The sequence below is a fragment of the Gallus gallus genome, chromosome 3, assembly GCF_016699485.2.
Source record: "Gallus gallus isolate bGalGal1 chromosome 3, bGalGal1.mat.broiler.GRCg7b, whole genome shotgun sequence".
NCBI classification, from domain to species: Eukaryota; Metazoa; Chordata; class Aves; order Galliformes; family Phasianidae; genus Gallus; species Gallus gallus.
Genome location: NC_052534.1, coordinates 33,481,335 through 33,500,484, shown reverse-complemented (window position 1 = coordinate 33,500,484; position 19,150 = coordinate 33,481,335). Strand labels below are relative to the sequence as shown.

Below are 19,150 nucleotides of genomic sequence, written 5' to 3'. Positions count from 1 at the left end.
TGTATTAAAACATAAAAAGAGGACAACCAAATCATAAACTAGTGGGATCTTTGATCTTATTTTTGTGAAACTAGTGCATCAGTTGTCTAGTTTGATGGGAAGCGGCTGCAATTCTTAGTGTTCTCAAGGTGCTCATGAGATTTTTGATCTCATTTCTCTTCCTGTACTTCATCCTTCAAAACAGTTTTTCACAAACTCGCATACTGACAAAAAGCAATGACATGAATAAGGCATAACTGTGAAGTGAGGGATATCTTTTCTCTGATAAGATAGCTCTTATAAAAGTCTAGTACAGAGACATGATCACATTTTTCTTTGAGGTGAATGTCTGACTGCAACCCTGTATGTTTCATTTGAAAATTCACAGGTAATGTCTTTATGTTGACTGAAAATGGAGTCATAAACATACAAAAAAATCTGACCATTATTTTTGGAAAACTTGAAACCTATTCTCAAATTCCTTTATCAAAATAGAAAGTAAGGCTGCATATTTTCCCTGTTCACAGGACAATGTTCAGCCGATGTATCAAAATGCATAAAATTATCTGCCATAACTTGAGCTTGACATAATTTAAGTTTCATTTCAAATGCTGTCATGGTTTGCATCATGTACAGACAACTTTTCACCCTGAAGCATATTTAACTCATTTAAATTATAAAATTTTTCAGCACCACATGACTCTTCTTACTATGTCTTCCACAGCGAACTTCTTAAACTACTTCATGAAATAACACAAACCCAATTTTAGTAATAAAATACATATCTGCTTAATAACAAAAAACATGTCTTCACAGGCACACACATCCCAAGGTAGGCTGAAATATTATTACCAGCAGTCACTGTGTTCTATGCGCCAAGCAGCACAAGCGCATGTAATGTGTAACACACGTGGGTTTTGATTCTACTGACTGTGTGTCATGGGTGTGAGAGGCAGAGTCAGCACTGCACTGTGCCCTCCCCTCCACAGCATTCCATTGTCCATGCTTGAGCTATGCACAGTTAACTCATGAAAAATACCACTAAAAATCACACAGAAATGTTAAAAGTGTATGACCTTCTGGGGTTGCATTACTAGCTGTCCAGGGCCACATGTAGCCTGGAGGTTTGGGCTGGACACATCTGATTTAAGTTACAGTAAGTCAAATGAACATATGCTTATAAAAAAAAAAAAAGGGCTAAGTTGTTTTGGTTTTTTGTTTGTTTGTTTTTAATTACTACAGCTCTCAAAGCTCAAATTCTGAAAGGTTTGCTTCTGTGCTACACACCCAGTAAACACAAATGAGAAACATGCTGTCTGTCCTTACATAGTGATGTTAACTTGGGTTAACCAGCTAAAGAAGATGAGATGTTCTTGCACATCTTCCAACTGTTAAACAAACAAACAAACAAACAAGAAAAACTGTCCTAAAATTTACCAAGTGTTTTCTGCTTTGTAGAAAACGGGAGTATAGTTCACTTACATTAATTTCTTCAGTTTTAGGAAGACTGTTAGAACTATGTATTTCCTCTTGTGGAAAAGATGCATTTACTTCAACTTCATTTTCTAGGTTACGCTCTTCAGGTAAATCAAGCTTTTCTTCAGGGCGATTTTCTGAAAGGGTTCTGATCACATCCTCACTGTCAAGGACACTTATTACAGCTGAAAGAGATTGATGTCATTTTAACTCAACCATTAAATCAATCATATGGGTTTGAGCAACAGGAAGCAATAGAGGGAGTGTGAACAATCAATAGATTTCTCCATTGTGCTAAGCGCATCCAAAACATGGATACTCCAAAACACATTTTTCTCCAAAAGCTACAAAGCAGTCCCACAATAAAAATAAAACTGAGAAGGGGAAATGAGCTGCCAAATCCGTAGAGAAAAAGAACAGAAGAAAGAGTGGCCAAAAGGCACACTGACAGCTAGTCACTGACAGCCTTAATACTGTGAATACATATGCATATTACTTAATACTGTGAATACAATAATGTTTTGATATAGTAACTCAAGAAGCAGGTCCCATAGCACACGAATTACAAATGGTGTACAACACTAAAAGAAACTCTAAGGTCTCCTTCTAGTACTTTATATTTTTACCAGTTTTCTCAAGGTCAGTAAGACTGACCACGTATTTTCTACAAGAACCTTCCCTGAGGAGTGCGTTGTCTACACAGGTTAATGAAAAACGGCAGTAGGAATCATAATGATATTTCAGTCTGAGACACACAGTATTAGAACAAACTGCACATTTAGTTTCAGTTTAGCTACCTTAGCACACGTAACATCTCCAACACACAATACGTACATTCACTGTCTGCCTCCGGGGATTCAGAAAGTTGTGGATTTGTTACAGTCAGTGTGCTTTTTTCTTCTGATGCAGAGGACATTTTAGGCTCCTCATGGGTTGTTTCACTTCATAAACAGGAGAAAAAACATAAGAAAGAGAAATTAATTATAAAGCTTCAGAATAGGTATTTAAAAGGTTTAACAAGATATTCTCTCACTGTTTCAAAACAGAGTAACGAAAAACTAGAAATTCCTCATCCAACATACCTACATCAATTTATGATTCGTTTTATGTAATGAATGAGGTTCTTAACAGTCTTTCCAGTTAACAGTGGTTCCATAATAAGAGAGTTGTATTAAATAATTACATAATTGTCTTCTGTAGAAAGAACACAACTACTATAGTGAATGTTCAGAACAAACTGAACAAAAGTTTTACCAAAGTTACCATATGAAATTAAGGGTTCTTTTCATTATTAACATTCCTTCTTCATCTCCTCATAAGCAGTTCCAGGTGAGAAAACTGTTTCTCTTTCCATAAACAAGTAGATGCTAATTAAAGTCTCTCATTTTGTTTTTTTGTTTGTTTGTTTTGTTTGCTTTTTTTTGAAGGCTCAAATGTACAAAATAGTGCCACAAAGAATTCAAAGCCCAAAACAAACCTGTAAAAGTTACAGAAATCTCAGGTGTTATTTATCAGCTACTCAGTTTTCATACGGTATGATCACAGTATCTACTCTGCAATTCTCAAAGTGTGAAAAGGTTTACATGGCCTGTTGAATCAAGTATTTATCACAATACTTTGGGGACTGCAACTATTTGAGAAGGATGACAGCTAGTCAGTTTGAGCTACAGTCATGCCAAATTATATATATCCAGAGATAGAAAGGAATAAGAACACTGTTACATACAATAACAGAGGGAAGAGCCAATACCAACACCATAATTTTAAACAGGAAAGTCAGCAGTTACACGTTGTACAACACCAAAGATGCATTTTATAAACTTACTCTTCTCTTGAAGTCCGAGAAGTAACAGCCTCAGCAGCTTTAAACACCAATTTACCATCCTTGGGAAGCGCAGGACATTCAGGAGTTGTTTCTTCCAAAAATCCTGGAAAAACAGACAGATGAATGACTTCACTGTTTCACTTAGCAATTACTTCTAAAGCGTTCATTTGATTTTAAGAGAGCCTTTTACGTATTTCATCCACAGTAGTGATATAACAAAATACTGCTACCAAGTGTTCAAATACACAGATCTGAATTCTTTCCAGTAAAACAAGAACAGTCTGCTGTGTATTTTATGTCAAGAAAACAAAAAGATCATTGGTAGTTTGATCATGAACTAAACTTGATATATTACTGACCTGACTATATTACTGAATAAGTAAACACTTTAAAAAACATCTTTTTTTTTTTAAGGTTATACTTTGTTATTTCTATTTCAGCATTGCTGAAATAAGTCATTTCAATTGCTTACTCAACTCTTTTTACCTTGACAGATCCCATTTCAGAATTTTTCTTTTTTTTTTTTTTCCTCACATTTCTACTACCTGCTTCCTCCAGATCCAGCAATTACAACAGCAGATAGTATGCACACCTGGAATAATCTGCTAGCTCAGGGCAAACAAGAGCTATGCTGCCCTCTAAGGCTTCCACAGTACTGAAACTGCACAAGAGTATTTCTACCACAGTCCAGTAACGACAGTTTCTTTACGAGGTTATGCTTCAATGCCACCATTCTCAGTTATTCATTGCTACTCACCAACTGGTGAGTTACACCCCTTTTAACCTGCCAGCAGATCAGTTTGCATGAACACATCCTAAGCAGCCTGGACAGATGTTAATACTGTAGACCAACTGAAGTATGCTTGGAAATGGCTATAAAGGCTGTTGTGCCAGTAGACTGAGTACACACAGCTGTAATTAAAGCAGACACACTTGCAGACTTGCTTTCAAGAAGGAAACTATTTAAATGAACAACAACCAGGAGGTAAAAATTCATCTAGTCATAGTACCTAGTCTAGTTACATACTTAAGTACCTGTGAAAAAAAAAAATATATATATATATATAAAAAACTTAACATATATATATGTATCCCTACAATAGGGCGAGAAGATCAAGTTTTCAAATTCTGTCCCATTAACTACTGCATCTCAGCAGCAAGCACACACAAGAAATGCCAGCCACAAGCAACATACATTCTCAACACTCATCAGTACCAAGTCTTGCACTCATCAGTAATTCAACCTTTTGAAGATGTTTGAAAAATTACTTAAGAAACTTGAAGTTATATAATGGAACACACCAGCTTCTTTTCCTAGTTCTGATGAATCTGTATGTTCCACCTGGAAAGGTCTATCTTCAATTATTTCATTGTTCTCTTTTTCTGGTTCTTGAAAATCAGTAGATTCTTCAGTAAAAGAACTAGCTGGTTTAGCAGCTATAAAAATGACATCATCTTCAAAGTCACTAGGTGATTTTGCATCATGATACTCCAAAGTAGTTTGGTCTGACTTTACAGAGACGTTACTATTTTCTTTACTGACATCCATTTTCTCCAGACCATCTCCAGGAATGCTTTCTAAAGATTCTTCCATTTCAGCATGATCGATCTCAGGATTGCTCAGAGTATAGAGGGATGCTTTATCTCTACCTCCAGACCAATTGTCCTCCACCAAACCATGACAATGCTCAGATGAAGCTCCAGACTGTGCTTTATCATCTTCTGTTACCTTAAAAAAAAAAAAAAAAAAGTTAAGTCAGTAATACATATATGCTTTATGCCAAAGCAAGAAAAAAAGAACAAAGGTTTTAAAACTGTCACCTTAAGCAAAATTACTTCCCATTCTCTAGCACTGTCTTAGCTTTCAAAGCTAAGAATAAAAACTGATTGTTCCTTTGACTGCTTATTGAGTTTCCACAACTCTGGAGAACTGAAACGTTCTAGTCTTGTAAGTGATTGCTTCTAACACCATTTTGATCCTGTTCACTGCCTCGCTTCTTTGTTTTCAAGAAGAGGGAACTACCCAGAAACTGCATCACAAGATTTCTTTTTTACTGCTTGTCTTTTCAACCCATACGTGTTGCTAGTATATTTTAGAGTGCAGTATGCCTGTAGCATGAAACAAGTCAATTAATCTGGCCGCTGTTATAAATAAAACATTATAAAGGAGGACAAACTTCTTTTTATAACTGAGTAACCATTTACAACAGGCAATAAAATATATAATTGAAGGTAATAAAATACAGATTATAATGACAATTTGTTAATCTACGTATGGAAAGTTCATCCATACTAGCACATGCCCCTCATTTTGGTACTACTTCTGAGACAGCCTGATGAGCTAAATCAGGGAATCAAGCCAACAGAATAAAATTGTGGCAAGAGTAGAATGGGGCAGCCTTTAGACAAATGATTCTCAACAGCTACAAGAATACCAGCCCTGGTGCAAACCAAGAGAACTTCAGGACTGAAGAACACACAACAGCAAAGCTCTTTTCATCAGGACTCAATTCTTACCATAAATTAAGTCAACACAGTCTCCCAAAAAAGCAGACTGAAAGGAAATGCAGCTCATGACTTCTCATGCTTTCAGAGGTGCTTTATTTGCAAAACTTAAAAAATATTTGTCAGGTAAGAATGACTGGCTCAATCTATATTTGTTACTTTTTTCCCAAATCAGTACTTGACGAGGTATGATAATAAGGTTAACTAGCAATTTGGAACAACCACAGCTCCTAGCAACAGGCGGAAAAACTCTGAAGACCACTAGTACTTATTACAAGTATATTCCTGAAATGGCACATACCTGAAGGTCTAGCAGAATCTTTTTTTGACTAAATACAAATATACCGATGTGATTTGCGATTCAAATTTTCATTATAATAAGTTTTGGCAAACTTTATATCTAACTGTATAGAATTATTTTATATAAAAGTCCATCAAACTTTTAACTGTAAAAAAAGTTTTACACCAGCTTACCCCAACAGCCCATTTTGTGTTAGAGTTCACTTCCCTGAAGGATATTCTAGGTTCCTTTGCTCGTAGTGGAGGAGTAACAGATCGTCCTGGAGATGCTGAGGGAGTTGCCAGGGGTGTAGTGCGAAGGCTGGATCTGAGAATAGACTGAGGAGTGAACCCAGCAAAACCAGAAGCAGAAGATGATGTCACCAAAACTTTAGCTCTCTGTGAAAAGAAATGTTATTGTACAATCAATTACATCTTTAAAAGGGAAGACTTCACTTGCCAAAAGCATTAGTTTCAGCTAAAACTCTATTTGTAAAAGCAGAGAGGACAAAATTTAACCTCTATATTCTCTTTTTCTAAAGGTAAAGGCTGCTTTCTTTCTTTTTTAATGTAAATATAGAATGTTATCTTTCAAACTGATTTCCTGAAGAAACAAGAATTCAGCATCTTTGCTGTGATGTCATCTCGATGCCAGTAATTTCTATGGCTTCTGCAATGCTCTCCTAAAATCACAGAATCACAGGAAAAAAACTGCAGATAACCACAGCTGCTGCCATTCACTTAACTGGATTAAGAAACTGAAGCATATATACTCTGGCTTCCAGGCAGGCAAGTCAAACAGAGCTACGAAGTGCTTAATGAGATGGTTATGCTACGAAGCACATGTGTAAGTATGTACATTGAAAAGTCCGATTTCAACTTACTTTTTTCCACTGTAATAAAAATAACTATTTCATTAGTGATCGGACAAGATGTATACTGCAACTAAGTTAGAACTAAACTTCCAGTTTTAAATTTCCTTCTCAAGACTTACTGACGTACATTTCCCAAAAGCCCTCTATAAACACCGCGTGTAAATTCAAAACTTGCATTCAATACTGTTTGTGTTAAATACCATGGTTAAATTTTAAATTTCACAGGCTTTTCTTTTGGTCTGTGGGTTCTAACTGCTTATTTTTTTAAATACCAACCTTAACCACAAGTGGAGTCTCCAGCAAATTCAGCTCTGAAGCTCTTGAAAATTTTTTTTGTGAGCTGGAACCATTTATGTTTGATTTCAATGAGGTGGATTCTAAGTATGAAGTAGAAGGCAGGCATGGTGACTGCCAGCCATCATTCTGTGCTGGAGAACATGAAGGAACAGGACGAACCACCAAATCCAGCAATCTGTTAAGATATACAATTTTAAACCATAAATATAAAACTAAATTTGAGACAATAAATAACAAGAATATACATTGGACAAGACGTTATGAGTGCATCCTCACTGTTAGGGTAGCGTATCAAGCCCTGGTCCAAGTAATTTGCATCTTCTTTTCGTTATTAAATACAAAACAAACTATTTCCTAAATCACTGCCTCTGAGGCAAGAGTAATCCAATTTTACACTTACAGGTGTCATGTCGAAAGAGAATTAATCTGCACTTCAAATTCCCTACTTAGTTGTACACCTACATTCATTTTTTAGCAGACGCAGAACTATACGGAGACAGATTTGAAAACTCAAGAATTACATATCAGAAGCATATTATGAAGCTATTTTAAACGTAGTATTACTAACCACATTTAGTAGTGAATAGTAAGTAATTCAGTAATACTAAAATTGTTATTATTACTAACTTGCTATTTGTTAAGACAAAACGCACCTAAAACAAAAATTACTTTTGATATTTAGAACATAGACTGCATAATACGTGTTCCCACCCCCATATCTTTTGAATCTTCACTCTGGATCTGCTGTACCTGGAACATTTTCGTGAAAATTTTGTAATTGGTGTCCCAACAAATGCATCAGGCAACTCTGCATCAGGGAGAGGATGAGTTATGACTGGCGGTTCTGCAACTCTGGGACTAGAATTAAAAGGAAAATGTAATTTACTTTCTGTCCCTTACAGTCCAAATATATCTGAATTCAAGTTTACTTGACCAAGCCACCTACAAGTAAATCATTTGACAAGTATTAGTCTCCTTTACTTAAAAAATAGAATTGCAAACAATTTTAAAAGGCTAATACAATGCAGAGAACAGACACAAAATGGTAAAAGATTACTATTCGCTCATACAATCACATCTATCAAAATCTGTACACCAACAGATTGATGGCTATCAGTTTTCGTTTCAGCTATCTTAAATGTAAAAGCACATTTAGCCATAATGCAAAAATATGTTTTTGCATAATTAAGACTATCTTAACTGAAGAACTTTTTTGCCAAATATTACTTATCACATATTGAATCTTGAATGTTGTACTTTGCATATCCAAAGCAAGCTTTACTTTGGCCCACCTTTCCACTCAAATACTAAAAAATTCAAACAGATTTTTGTCTCTCAGCCCCAAACACGCAGCTAAAGACTAATTTGTGAAAAGACTTCTTACCTATCACATTGTGAGAAACTGTTTTTCTGCTCATTTCCTACCCATACTTCCCCAATTTTGGATAATACATTACTGATGAAAGTTGCTCTTGTATGCACATTTCCAGCATGAGCTTGTTTTGCTACTGTTGATAAGGGCTTTGGTCTTGAGACTGTGAAGGATAAGGGAAAAAATATTATCCTTGTGTAATCAGAGTGGTGGTCAGTTGTCCATTATACTTTTTCCCCTAAGTTACCTTCTCTGAACACCGATGAAGGCAAACGGTAAGGTTTGGCTCTCTCTAAAGCCAGCTTCCTTTGAACTCTAGGAAGGATCTTGCCATATTGGTCTAATATAGAATTTCTGGCAACCGCTCTCTCTCTCAAACGAGGATCACGATCATTCTAATAAAAGAGCAAAGGAAGAAGTTAACTAATTACAAGAAGTTCACTGCAGAGAATCCACGCTTCTCTAATTAGTGAGTACACTTCATCTACAGAGATATTAAAATATATCCATCAGCAAACACCAATTCTGCCTATTTTTAACAAAGTGGATGGCAGACTGGCTTAACAACAGAGTCTACATCTTTAAGTTACAGCAATGTTTGTACTCTACCAAATCTATTCCTGATAGCAGCTTTGTCACCTGCAATTCCCATTTTCAAATAGCTTACAAAACAACACAATAACAAGAGAAAAATCAAGGCTAGAAATAACTGAATATACAAGACAACTGTAAGTTACACTGGACAAAATGTTTTCAGTATTAAAACAAGCACGAAAAAGCTATCTAAACACACCTTCCAGAAAGATGGAAGCTTTCAAATGCAGGACCTAAAAATTCTGTGATCACCTTATAAGCTCGATTCACTGGAAAACTATGATTCCAGAAATGCTGGAGTTCTTCATGGGGTTAAAGTGCCTTCTCAATGAATGTTTAAGCAAAAAAATATTTTGCTCTATACTGTTAGTAAAAATTGATTTTTGTAATGCAGGACTCCAGAGAAATTGAACTTAGTTACATATTAGAAAAAAGATATATATATATATGATATATAATGCATAATATATATCTCTTAATATATTATTTTATATATATGTATGTATATATAATTTTACTATAGTATATAAAAATACATAAAATATATAATACATAGATAGCCAGATAGATAGATAGAGGTTGCTCCAAAAGTAACGCCTCCTACTTTCTTATTTCCCCCCACAGAAACGTTAACAGATAAAAAGAACACTGTAATACCATCTGATGAATTGATTCTCAGCTAAGAACACTGTTTTTTAGCACAGTCACCACCATTAACTATGCATTTTTTCTGTCAGCAATGAACTAGAGCCTGCATTCCACAACTGCAGAAATCTGCAGTTGCTATGACGTTGTCATTGCTAGAAAAACATTGCCCATATAGTTCAGTTTTCACTGTTCAGTTCACCTCCACTGGTTGGTCCCCAGAAATGTTCAGCAAGCACTGATGAATGTCAATAAATGCTGTTTTTCATGCAGAGAAGAATCTGATTACATGGTTTTGCTTCGTACACACTCCCATGTTAAATGCCATTATGTCAGATTGCTCCTCTGCTGCCATTTGTCACGTGGCAACAAAATGTAAAGGAATATGGTGGGATGGGTCTACCTCTACTGCCATGCCACCAACACGTCTCTTTCATTGTGGACCAAGATGCTCAAAAAGGAGGCATTACTTTCAGAGCAGCCTTCCTATATTAATCAGATTTGAATTACCTTAAATGGAGTCAATCGGTCCATAACAATTTATAAGTTCACAAAGTAGCTTTGGATAAGTGAAATATTTTGTTCAACTTTTAGGTTCAGTTTCTACTCAAGGTTCGGAAACTTATTCCTAGTTTATTATATCATGATTTGAAATACACTGAACAACAACAACAAAAAAAACAAACCAGGATTTTTATGGAGTAATACCAAAAACAGTTAACAACATGTACAATAAATTTGTGCTCCTGGAGGGAACTTTTATGCTTACCATAAGATTGACCTTCATTGAATGATTCAATTGCAGTGCTGGAATATAGTTGGCACGCTGCAGATGGTGGACTAAAAGAAATTCATGATTCTGAACACCACCATTGGTCTGTAAGAATTTCTCCAAACACTCCTAGGAGAAACACATTTCAAAAAACTATTACAATTCTGTCTCTTCTCTTTTCAAAGAGATGATTAAGATATCTTTCTTGTCCACACTTACTTGTTCAGTGTCTGTGAAAGGTAGCTTCAGTAAGTCTTCCATTAGTCCCATCTCCTGGCAGATTTCATACATGTGTTTTAAAAGTTCTTCTACATTTAACTTCGTGGTATGCTGCTGCAACAGGCTCCAAGCCTCCACCATGCACCTGGAATTAATTTTTGAGATGTAAATAATAATAATATAATCAAAAAGATGCCCCAAAATTGCTGTATATTGGAAGTTAAAAGTGACAGTGATTTATATTACTTTTTCTCCACCTTCCCATCATAACTGAATACAACATGGTGGGATATATTTCTTTACCTATTGGACAGTAACACAGTGAGGAAAAGCTGCACTTCACTACTGCTCGACATTGCTGGCTTCATCATCTGTATGTATCTGAGGGCTCGCCTATGCTCTCCTTGGCACATCAGGGATTGAATAATTCTCATATGTTGCCATGGCACAGTTTTGATTGTAGCTGGATGAAAGAGAAGGGCCAATGAATTCTGTAGAAGTCAGAAATTAGGTTTGTTAAGATATATAATATTCACTCATAATAAAAGTACTCAAAAACTTCCTAAGTAGTGGCAAATCTGTTAGATAATATTAAATGACGAGTAGTAACAGAATACTTGATACAGGAAGTGTAAATAGACTTTTTAAGCATTTACATATACACACAAAAAAATGCCAGCCATACAGAACAAAGTGTTTTAAAACACATTGCTAAGTCAATCAAGTATCTGTATATAAACATAACTTTTTATAGCAATCCTCGAAAGTAAATAGATTTTATTGACATCATGAAAAAAAAAACCAAACTTCAGCAATAGAAACAACATGCAATCTTCTTTTCAATCTTCTGCCTAAAACACTACTGCTATCATGACAGTTTTAGCAGTTTAAATATCTAGAACATCATTTTGGGGGGAAATTTTTCAGCTGTTCTGCCTGAAATGACTTAAATAAACGGCTTAATATTGTAAGAGTGTTATTAAAAAAAGCCTCTGATCTTTTATCACCTGTTACTAGCCAAGTACCAACTTAAAAAAGAAAACATCTTCTTACAGTTTACAGCTCCATATTGTAACACCTAATGCCTAATTAAGTGGTAACATACTTACTTCAAAATCATTGTGATCCAGAAGCCAAAAGCCTTGAATAAGCTTCACAAGACCCCAGGGGATAGCAAAAACAGTTGGAAAGGAGTCAATTGAAGTTTCTGTTTTATTTGGAAAGGAATGCATGATATCCAGCAGTAAGTAAATTGTCTGATATCAAGTGCATGATTAAGGCTAATTAATTTGTAAGAACAAGAATTTATCACAATATATTCAGAAAAATACTAATGAAGTAAGAATATAAAAGTGTTAGAAAGAAGAAAAAAATAATGGATTAGTCTTGCCCTTTTAAGATGTTATAATTCTGAGAAAGCCACGATTTAAACCACCAAATCTCATTCTGAGTAAACAATCAGAAAGAAACACTCTCTGATTTCTGTAATGTTTTCAAAAAGGTTAATTTCAGATAATTAAAAACCTCAGTTATAAACTCAGACCCCTCCTCCATCAGTGGAGCTATCAGCTGGACATTTAAAGCATTTAAACACTCAGGGCTTATAAATCCCCTGGTGTTATTTCCTCATTTCCAGTGCATGCAAAACAACATAAAATTTCACAACATGTATCAGTTCCCAATGAAAAAAACTGGAATTAAAACAGCATTATTTTCTGGTAATGTCATTTTCTCCTTCTGACACGTTTTTAGGAATATACTCTAATCAGGGATCTCTGAGGTACAACAGTTTTAAACACCCTTCCTCTTTATGCTCCCCTCCCCTCTGTTTGGTGAGGCAACAAAACAATCCTGTGCATTTCAGCAGCTTCAAAATTAGGTCTCTGTCCAATCTTGTTTCTCTCTCTGTTTATTATTCTATGTGCCTGCAATTAGAGCAGAACAAAAGCAAGCACTGTTAGCTGTGCTGGAAAAAAAATAGAAAAAAATAAAAGAAAAAACCCAATAATCAACGATTTCAGAAAAAACAAACAGGTACTGATACAACACTACTACAACTCATTTTGCTCTGAAACAGCACTTGCAGCGCGTCATGCTCAAATGTAGCCATTTGCTATTGCTGCCTTTAAAAAGTTCTACAATTTTAAGAAAACCAGGGTTTTTTAATCTTTAACTGTTCTGTAGAGTATCTGTTTTGTCAGAAAAGACTTTGCAATAAAGTATGAAAGAAAAAAAAATCAACAGTACAGAAAAATAAAATTGCTTCTGATCACCACTTAATTCTAAACAAAATCTTTTCCTCTACACTCCTTGAAGCATAAATTTAAAAATGTTAAGTACATAGTGAACATTTAAAAGCATTTATGTGCATATACTGAAGTAACTATAAAGGATACAATTGCATGCTTGTAGTTTTCTTCGATGTTTTCTAACAAATAGAGATCCAGCAGTGCCTGAAATGAAAAATTTTCTTTTTACCAAAAAAATAAACAACCAAAGAAAACCCATCACCCTCCCACACTCCATAAATCAGACTCTTGGATTCTTTATTTTTGTTTATTATTGCTGTTTTTTGTGGTTTGTTGTTCCTGCTTTGTTTTTAAAGGAATATAGCGCTCACATGTAAACTAGCAGGTGGGTATTTCCCAGTTCCTCCTTCATCCCTCCGCCACAATTTCTGAGCTTGTTCTCCTAACTGGGAAACCATTCCATCTATCATCAAGCAGTCAGAATCCCATCTTCCTCTGGAAGAAAAAAAAAAAGTAGCAAGGATTTGGAGAGAGCCAAACACCAACTCCAACACCTCAACCAAAACACCAAAATAAATACACACCTCTGAAGAAAAGAAAGCAACAAACATACAGAGGTGTGAACATCACGAGAAACACATGAAAATTTGAGCCAGTTGAAACATGTTCATTAGGTTGCATTCAATTATTACAGGAGCTTAAAATAGAAATCCTAAAAGCTCTTCTACTGAGTCAAAATCTGCAATGAGCTTTTAGTTTTCAGGCTGTTCCTGCCTGTGGTGTTACTTGCAACACAGAAGAAACTGTGGAAGAAGTGCCAAAAATCATCACTCTCACTATCTAAAAGAGGAAATTTAACAGTACTGAAACACCACTTCTTTTTAATGTTAATCTCATACTTCAAACTGGAGTGTTCCAACATAGCAGCTGTGAGATAACCTGATGGAAATTTCACCTTTCATTTTCAGCACTTCACTTCTGTTACTGAAAAACTTCTTTTCACAAAGCTAATTATACAGGTGAATTTCAGTATCATCACAAGCAGTATTTATGTTTATGGAGACACACCATTTCAATGATGCATGTCTGAACTTTTAAAATTGCATTCTTCGAAGACAGACATCACTGACTGATGCTGCCCTTTCACTTTCCCAACAATCAAAAGCAAAACAAACAAAAAAACGTACTAAATGAAGTGGACTCACGTTCCTTACCAGTGCACACGTAAGCTACTCGAGAAGTCAAATAAGATGCACTTTAAAGTCAGTACTAAGCAGAGGAATACATACAGACCATAGTACAGAAAAGTAACCTCTGTATTCAACAGAGCAAATGCATCACTGAATTGGGTACTGCTGGCAAATGCATTTAGCACAGTAAATACAATTGTTTATATATAAATGCCATTCACCAGCACTTCTGAATTCGCAATGGAAGTGTTCCAGATGTCTCCAGTAAATCTCACCTTGATAAGCGCTCAAGTTTCTGTCGATGACTGGTATAATAGCTCTGAATCAGGGGATAATTGTAGAAAGGTCTAGATAAATGCATATCATCATCTGCAGGCAATCAAGGGAAAAAAGACAGTTAAAGAACTAATAAATCGCACAGCTCATAACATCTGAACATCAAGAAGCATAAGGAAGCTTTCAGCTTTGAAAGAAGCCAGCTTTGTTTCTTTTTTACTAGAACAGAAATCACAAGTCATTTCCTTCTTGTCTCCCCAGTCATTTGAATTTTACAGTTAATGTAAAATTCGGAACATTATCAACAGTAGATCACAATTATAAAAAAAGACCTCAAAGGAGTTTGCTGGGTTTTTTTAATAAACATGTAATGTGAAAATTTTTGAAACTATTAAGGTTGACAATGAAATTTCTATTCCACACAACTAAAAAAACATTTCCAATGCTTTGCATGTTCCCCTCAAGCAATAAAAAAGTTCAAAACTTTCAGGTAATGCTTTTACTGTAAAAATATCCCAGGAAACACAGTTTAACTGCAACTTGCTTAAAATACCAAGTATTTAAAGAATTGCTTGGCTCAATAACATTAAAGGGAAAAACTCACTGCTGTTTGCTGTTCTTAAAGAACATACAAGGAAAGAAACCGCTTGCATTATTCCACGCTACACATTTGCAAAAACCAGTAAAATATTCATTTCACCAACAAAACTTCAGCATGCACCATCACTGAAACAACACTACTTGTTCGTGAAGAAACATTTACTGTGTGGCTAAATGTGCTCACAGGAATCACTGTTAGAAATGTACCGCAGCTAAAGCTTACCTAAGCCCTCTGGTAGGAGACTGGATCGACAGAACCAGATGACCACTTGGGCGTACAAAGAAATGAGGCTAGTCACCACCTGCTTATTTGTCAGATCTGTAACACCTGAAAAATACATGTCAGAATTAACCTCCTTTCATCATATTAAGTAAAAAGTATAAAAATAATATGGTAAAATTTTTTCTTAAAGAAAAAAACCACAGTCACCACAACAAAAGTAACCCTTTGCAAAGCACCACCTTCACTAAATGTTTAAAATAAAACTTAAAAAATATTCAAAAGATCAAGTCTGAACTACTGAATACACTTGTAAAACATTTCTTTCTCATATGGCAGATTTTTAGCACAAAGAAACCTCTCTATGTTTTCAATATGCCAAGCTTTTAAAAAAGGAACTGTACAAATTTAGTTATCTTATTCTTACAACTTACTCAACTGTTTCCTTTACAATCATAATACAGTATTTGCACTCAAGTAAGTTGCTAGCTAAGAACTGTAACGAATAATTTCTAGTATTACTATATTCAACTGTTCTATTTCCAACCCAGTTGCTTATGCATCTTCCTGCTGAATGTAACTTCCCCAATATATCTTCATGCACTCCATAGCAAATCACTGCCTTGAACAGATTCATATGAAGTGCCAGCTACAATTTCTCACTCAAACTTAAGCCCTTCTCCTACCTAAACCTGACAGTCTTCCAAGCACCAAAACAAAAGAAGTTCTTATTTCCTCAACTACAACCCCAACACCATCCTGAATGAATAGATAAGTAAGACACATGAAAGATGTAGGAATACTATTACAAACCTTTTTCAGTAAGCTCTCGTGCTTCTGTGAGAAAACAGTTCAAGACTGTGCTAAGGTTGCTCAAAAGTAACTGGCAGTGCTGAAGAGACTGCATTGTTTGTGGATCAATGAAGTTGCAAGAGCCATCGAACAGCGGAACACCTTTTCAGAATACATATTAAATCATTAGCATACAGAGCCATTTCAAATAGGTTTCAAAGTACACCTGAAGTATCACAGTAGACTCAAACTGCCAAATATGCTCATTTAGAAAGGGTAATTTTATATTTGCAAAATCCTTGCAGTATTACTCACAGATTTGGTCAAATTCGTCTTTTGTATAGATCACTTTGTTCCATGTCCACTCAAGAACAAACCGTAAACTGGCAGCAGAACTTGGCTGCTCTTTAAAAAAGAAAACAAAAAAGGAATGAACAAACAATTTCAAGCTCAAGAATACAAAACAAAATCACCGTAAGTAGTCATTACCTTCAGATGTCCAATGCTTAATGTATCCAGTCAGAAGTTCTAAAGAACTTGTCTGAACAGCAGCTGACAATACAGCTTCTAACTGCTCCTCCTAAACGTGAGGCAAAATAAAATGAGATTCTTACATACTATCAATGTCTGAACCATCAACAGTTAAGTGTTTCTTTCTACAAAAACTGTCATACAGACACCAAAAAGTCATTTAGCACAAACTCAACTAATTCCACATTCCTTTACTTAATTTGAATCACTGGCTCATTGGTTTGGCAAACATATTAACTTGTCCTCTAACGTTTCATCTTACTAAAGGCTAATTCTCACCTTTATCTGCATGTGTATATGCTATAAACTTAATTTACTGAGCTCTGATTAACTATTTTCAGTAACATCCCCTGCTAATACCCATTGTACATTTTGCACACAGAAGTTTTCCATCAGGAATGTATGATGGAGACAAATCAAATACAAATATGCAACATTTGCATGAGAAACAGTGAAACCAAAGTCAGCCTGCTTTCTAGATTATGAAGACACAAAGCCGTGTCAAGACATCATGCCTTATGATGACATATCATGACAGTTTCTACAGTCCTGTCAGAGAATATAGATGTATTCCCCCCTTGATTCCTGACATGTGCTCACCTGACTCAGACTGGATGGCTGGACATCAACTAGTCTTGGAGATAGCAAGCCAGCTACAAGGCACCTATTGTAGCTATCGCAGATGGCTTCACTTATTGAAGGACCAGACTTCTTTAAAAAATTCAAGGTCTGAAACAGCAATAAGAAACAAAGATTAAAGACGGCATTACTTTTATTCCATCACAGAATAACATCCTGAATAATCACTGAAAAAAAAAAGAAACTAAAAAATTGACAAACTACCAGAAAGATTGCATCAGTAATAAACTTTAGGTTAGCAATCTAAGTATTACTATGCAGACTTCAAGATTACAGACAAAAACACGAAGTTTATAAAAATCCTATAAAACAAAATATCTGCATATACCATATTTCAACTACGTATTTTCTAGCTTCTCTGTTTACATGCTGGCTTTTCCACTGAAACAAAATGCATCCCATAAAAATGATCTAGCTTTTAGACAATTTTAAATCACATTTGGGAAGATTAATGCTATGGCTGGCTGTGCTGAAGCATTAAGTTATATTTAACACCCATCCTACACTTAACGGCGTGCAATGCAATACACAACTACTTAAGCTGGAAATACATAATGAGGAAAAAAAACCCAAAAAAGTCCTCATCATTTCTTAACAGTATGTGTGGTGGCTCAGCTGTAATTTGGCCAAGTACAGGAGAAAAAAAATAATTTATTCCTAAAGTTTAAAAAAATCTATATAAATTTTCTCTATTCTCTGTCCTCCTGTTTCAAATTTAATCATGGATGAATATCCCGACTTATCATCTGAAGGATGCATCACCAAGAAGCAACAGTTTTCCCTAACCTCTACAACACTTTTGCTCTTGCTCCTAGAGGAACACTGTATTGCTCTCCAGACACCCAGATCCATTATGCTCAGCAGGAGTCAATGGAAGTTTTACAGTCCCCGCAGTGGACTTAAAATATAACCATTTGCTTAAAACTGGAAAGATTTAGTTGCAATTATGCAGGTAGATGGGCAGGATTGGCATAAAACATCCTCTTACACTGAAAGCACTACAACAGAAAACAAATATACACTTCTTGACATTCTCAATGAAGATATGATAAAAGATCACCTCCTTCTGGAAGCCAGTGCAAGTCATGTGAACTACTCCAGAGTTCAGCAAGCATGTACCATCTGCAGAAACAAAGAATGTTTGTTAAAATTCTATAGCATCAACATCACTCTTTGACCAGCCTACATTTTTAACACAGCAAGATACAAGTCAATAACTTTCTTTTTCTTTGCCAAGTCACTTACAAACTTTTTGAAAACATCCTTATTGTATTGTACAAATTTTCTCTCTGGTGTTGCTGTGTGGAAAACCTTCAGTTTAAAGTCATTTCATTTTATAACCATAATCACTTCACAGGCTACATTATAAATGCACCAGAACACAAAACTGCCTGGTATATTTGACAAGATTAATTACTTTGTTGGTAAACTGATAATAGTTGGGTCTTGGTTTGGTTGGTTTGTTTATTCTTTAAATGACAAACAACAAACATGAGAACTAACAAAAGACATTTGACCTCAATTCTGAAACTTATCTCTATTAAAAGCAGTGAAATACCTACCAAAATTATAGGTGCTTGGATTAAAAAACTGCTCAGGCGGTGGGTAAGATGGAGGAACTCCACGACTTAAACTCCGCTCGTGTACCAGAACATCCAAAATGAGGTTCGGAGAAGTCACACTTGTTACAGCATCCAGAGACCATAAAGCAAAATAGGGGCAATTATGAAGGAATTCTTCTGGCCTTTAGGGAAGCAAACGTGTAAGTTCAACATCAACATTCCAATAAGTTATTTGTAAGAACACTGAAAACAA

General features: G+C 35.4%; 1 protein-coding gene across 7 annotated transcripts in view; it reads right to left on the bottom strand.

Annotated features, from left to right (window-relative positions):
• The window catches only part of AHCTF1 (AT-hook containing transcription factor 1), a 53,055-nt gene that overhangs the window by 7,447 nt on the left and 26,458 nt on the right, over positions 1-19,150 (bottom strand). For 6 of the 7 annotated variants that reach the window (XM_015283735.4, XM_015283734.4, XM_046938828.1 and 3 more), the window contains 23 exons: positions 18,898-19,079; positions 18,396-18,457; positions 17,297-17,425; positions 16,655-16,745; positions 16,481-16,570; positions 16,187-16,327; positions 15,377-15,481; positions 14,553-14,646; positions 13,459-13,582; positions 13,235-13,291; positions 11,948-12,094; positions 11,142-11,329; positions 10,839-10,983; positions 10,617-10,748; positions 8,856-9,003; positions 8,621-8,771; positions 7,987-8,094; positions 7,216-7,411; positions 6,260-6,463; positions 4,583-5,009; positions 3,281-3,383; positions 2,290-2,396; positions 1,462-1,640 (listed from right to left, as the gene is read on the bottom strand). In XM_015283735.4, the coding sequence (XP_015139221.2) occupies positions 1,462-1,640; positions 2,290-2,396; positions 3,281-3,383; positions 4,583-5,009; positions 6,260-6,463; positions 7,216-7,411; positions 7,987-8,094; positions 8,621-8,771; positions 8,856-9,003; positions 10,617-10,748; positions 10,839-10,983; positions 11,142-11,329; positions 11,948-12,094; positions 13,235-13,291; positions 13,459-13,582; positions 14,553-14,646; positions 15,377-15,481; positions 16,187-16,327; positions 16,481-16,570; positions 16,655-16,745; positions 17,297-17,425; positions 18,396-18,457; positions 18,898-19,079 (3,310 nt within the window). Of the gene's footprint in view, positions 1-1,461; positions 1,641-2,289; positions 2,397-3,280; positions 3,413-4,578; positions 5,010-6,259; positions 6,464-7,215; positions 7,412-7,986; positions 8,095-8,620; positions 8,772-8,855; positions 9,004-10,616; positions 10,749-10,838; positions 10,984-11,141; positions 11,330-11,947; positions 12,095-13,234; positions 13,292-13,458; positions 13,583-14,552; positions 14,647-15,376; positions 15,482-16,186; positions 16,328-16,480; positions 16,571-16,654; positions 16,746-17,296; positions 17,426-18,395; positions 18,458-18,897; positions 19,080-19,150 lie in introns of all 7 variants that reach the window. The other variant, NM_001161801.3, reaches the window with a different exon arrangement.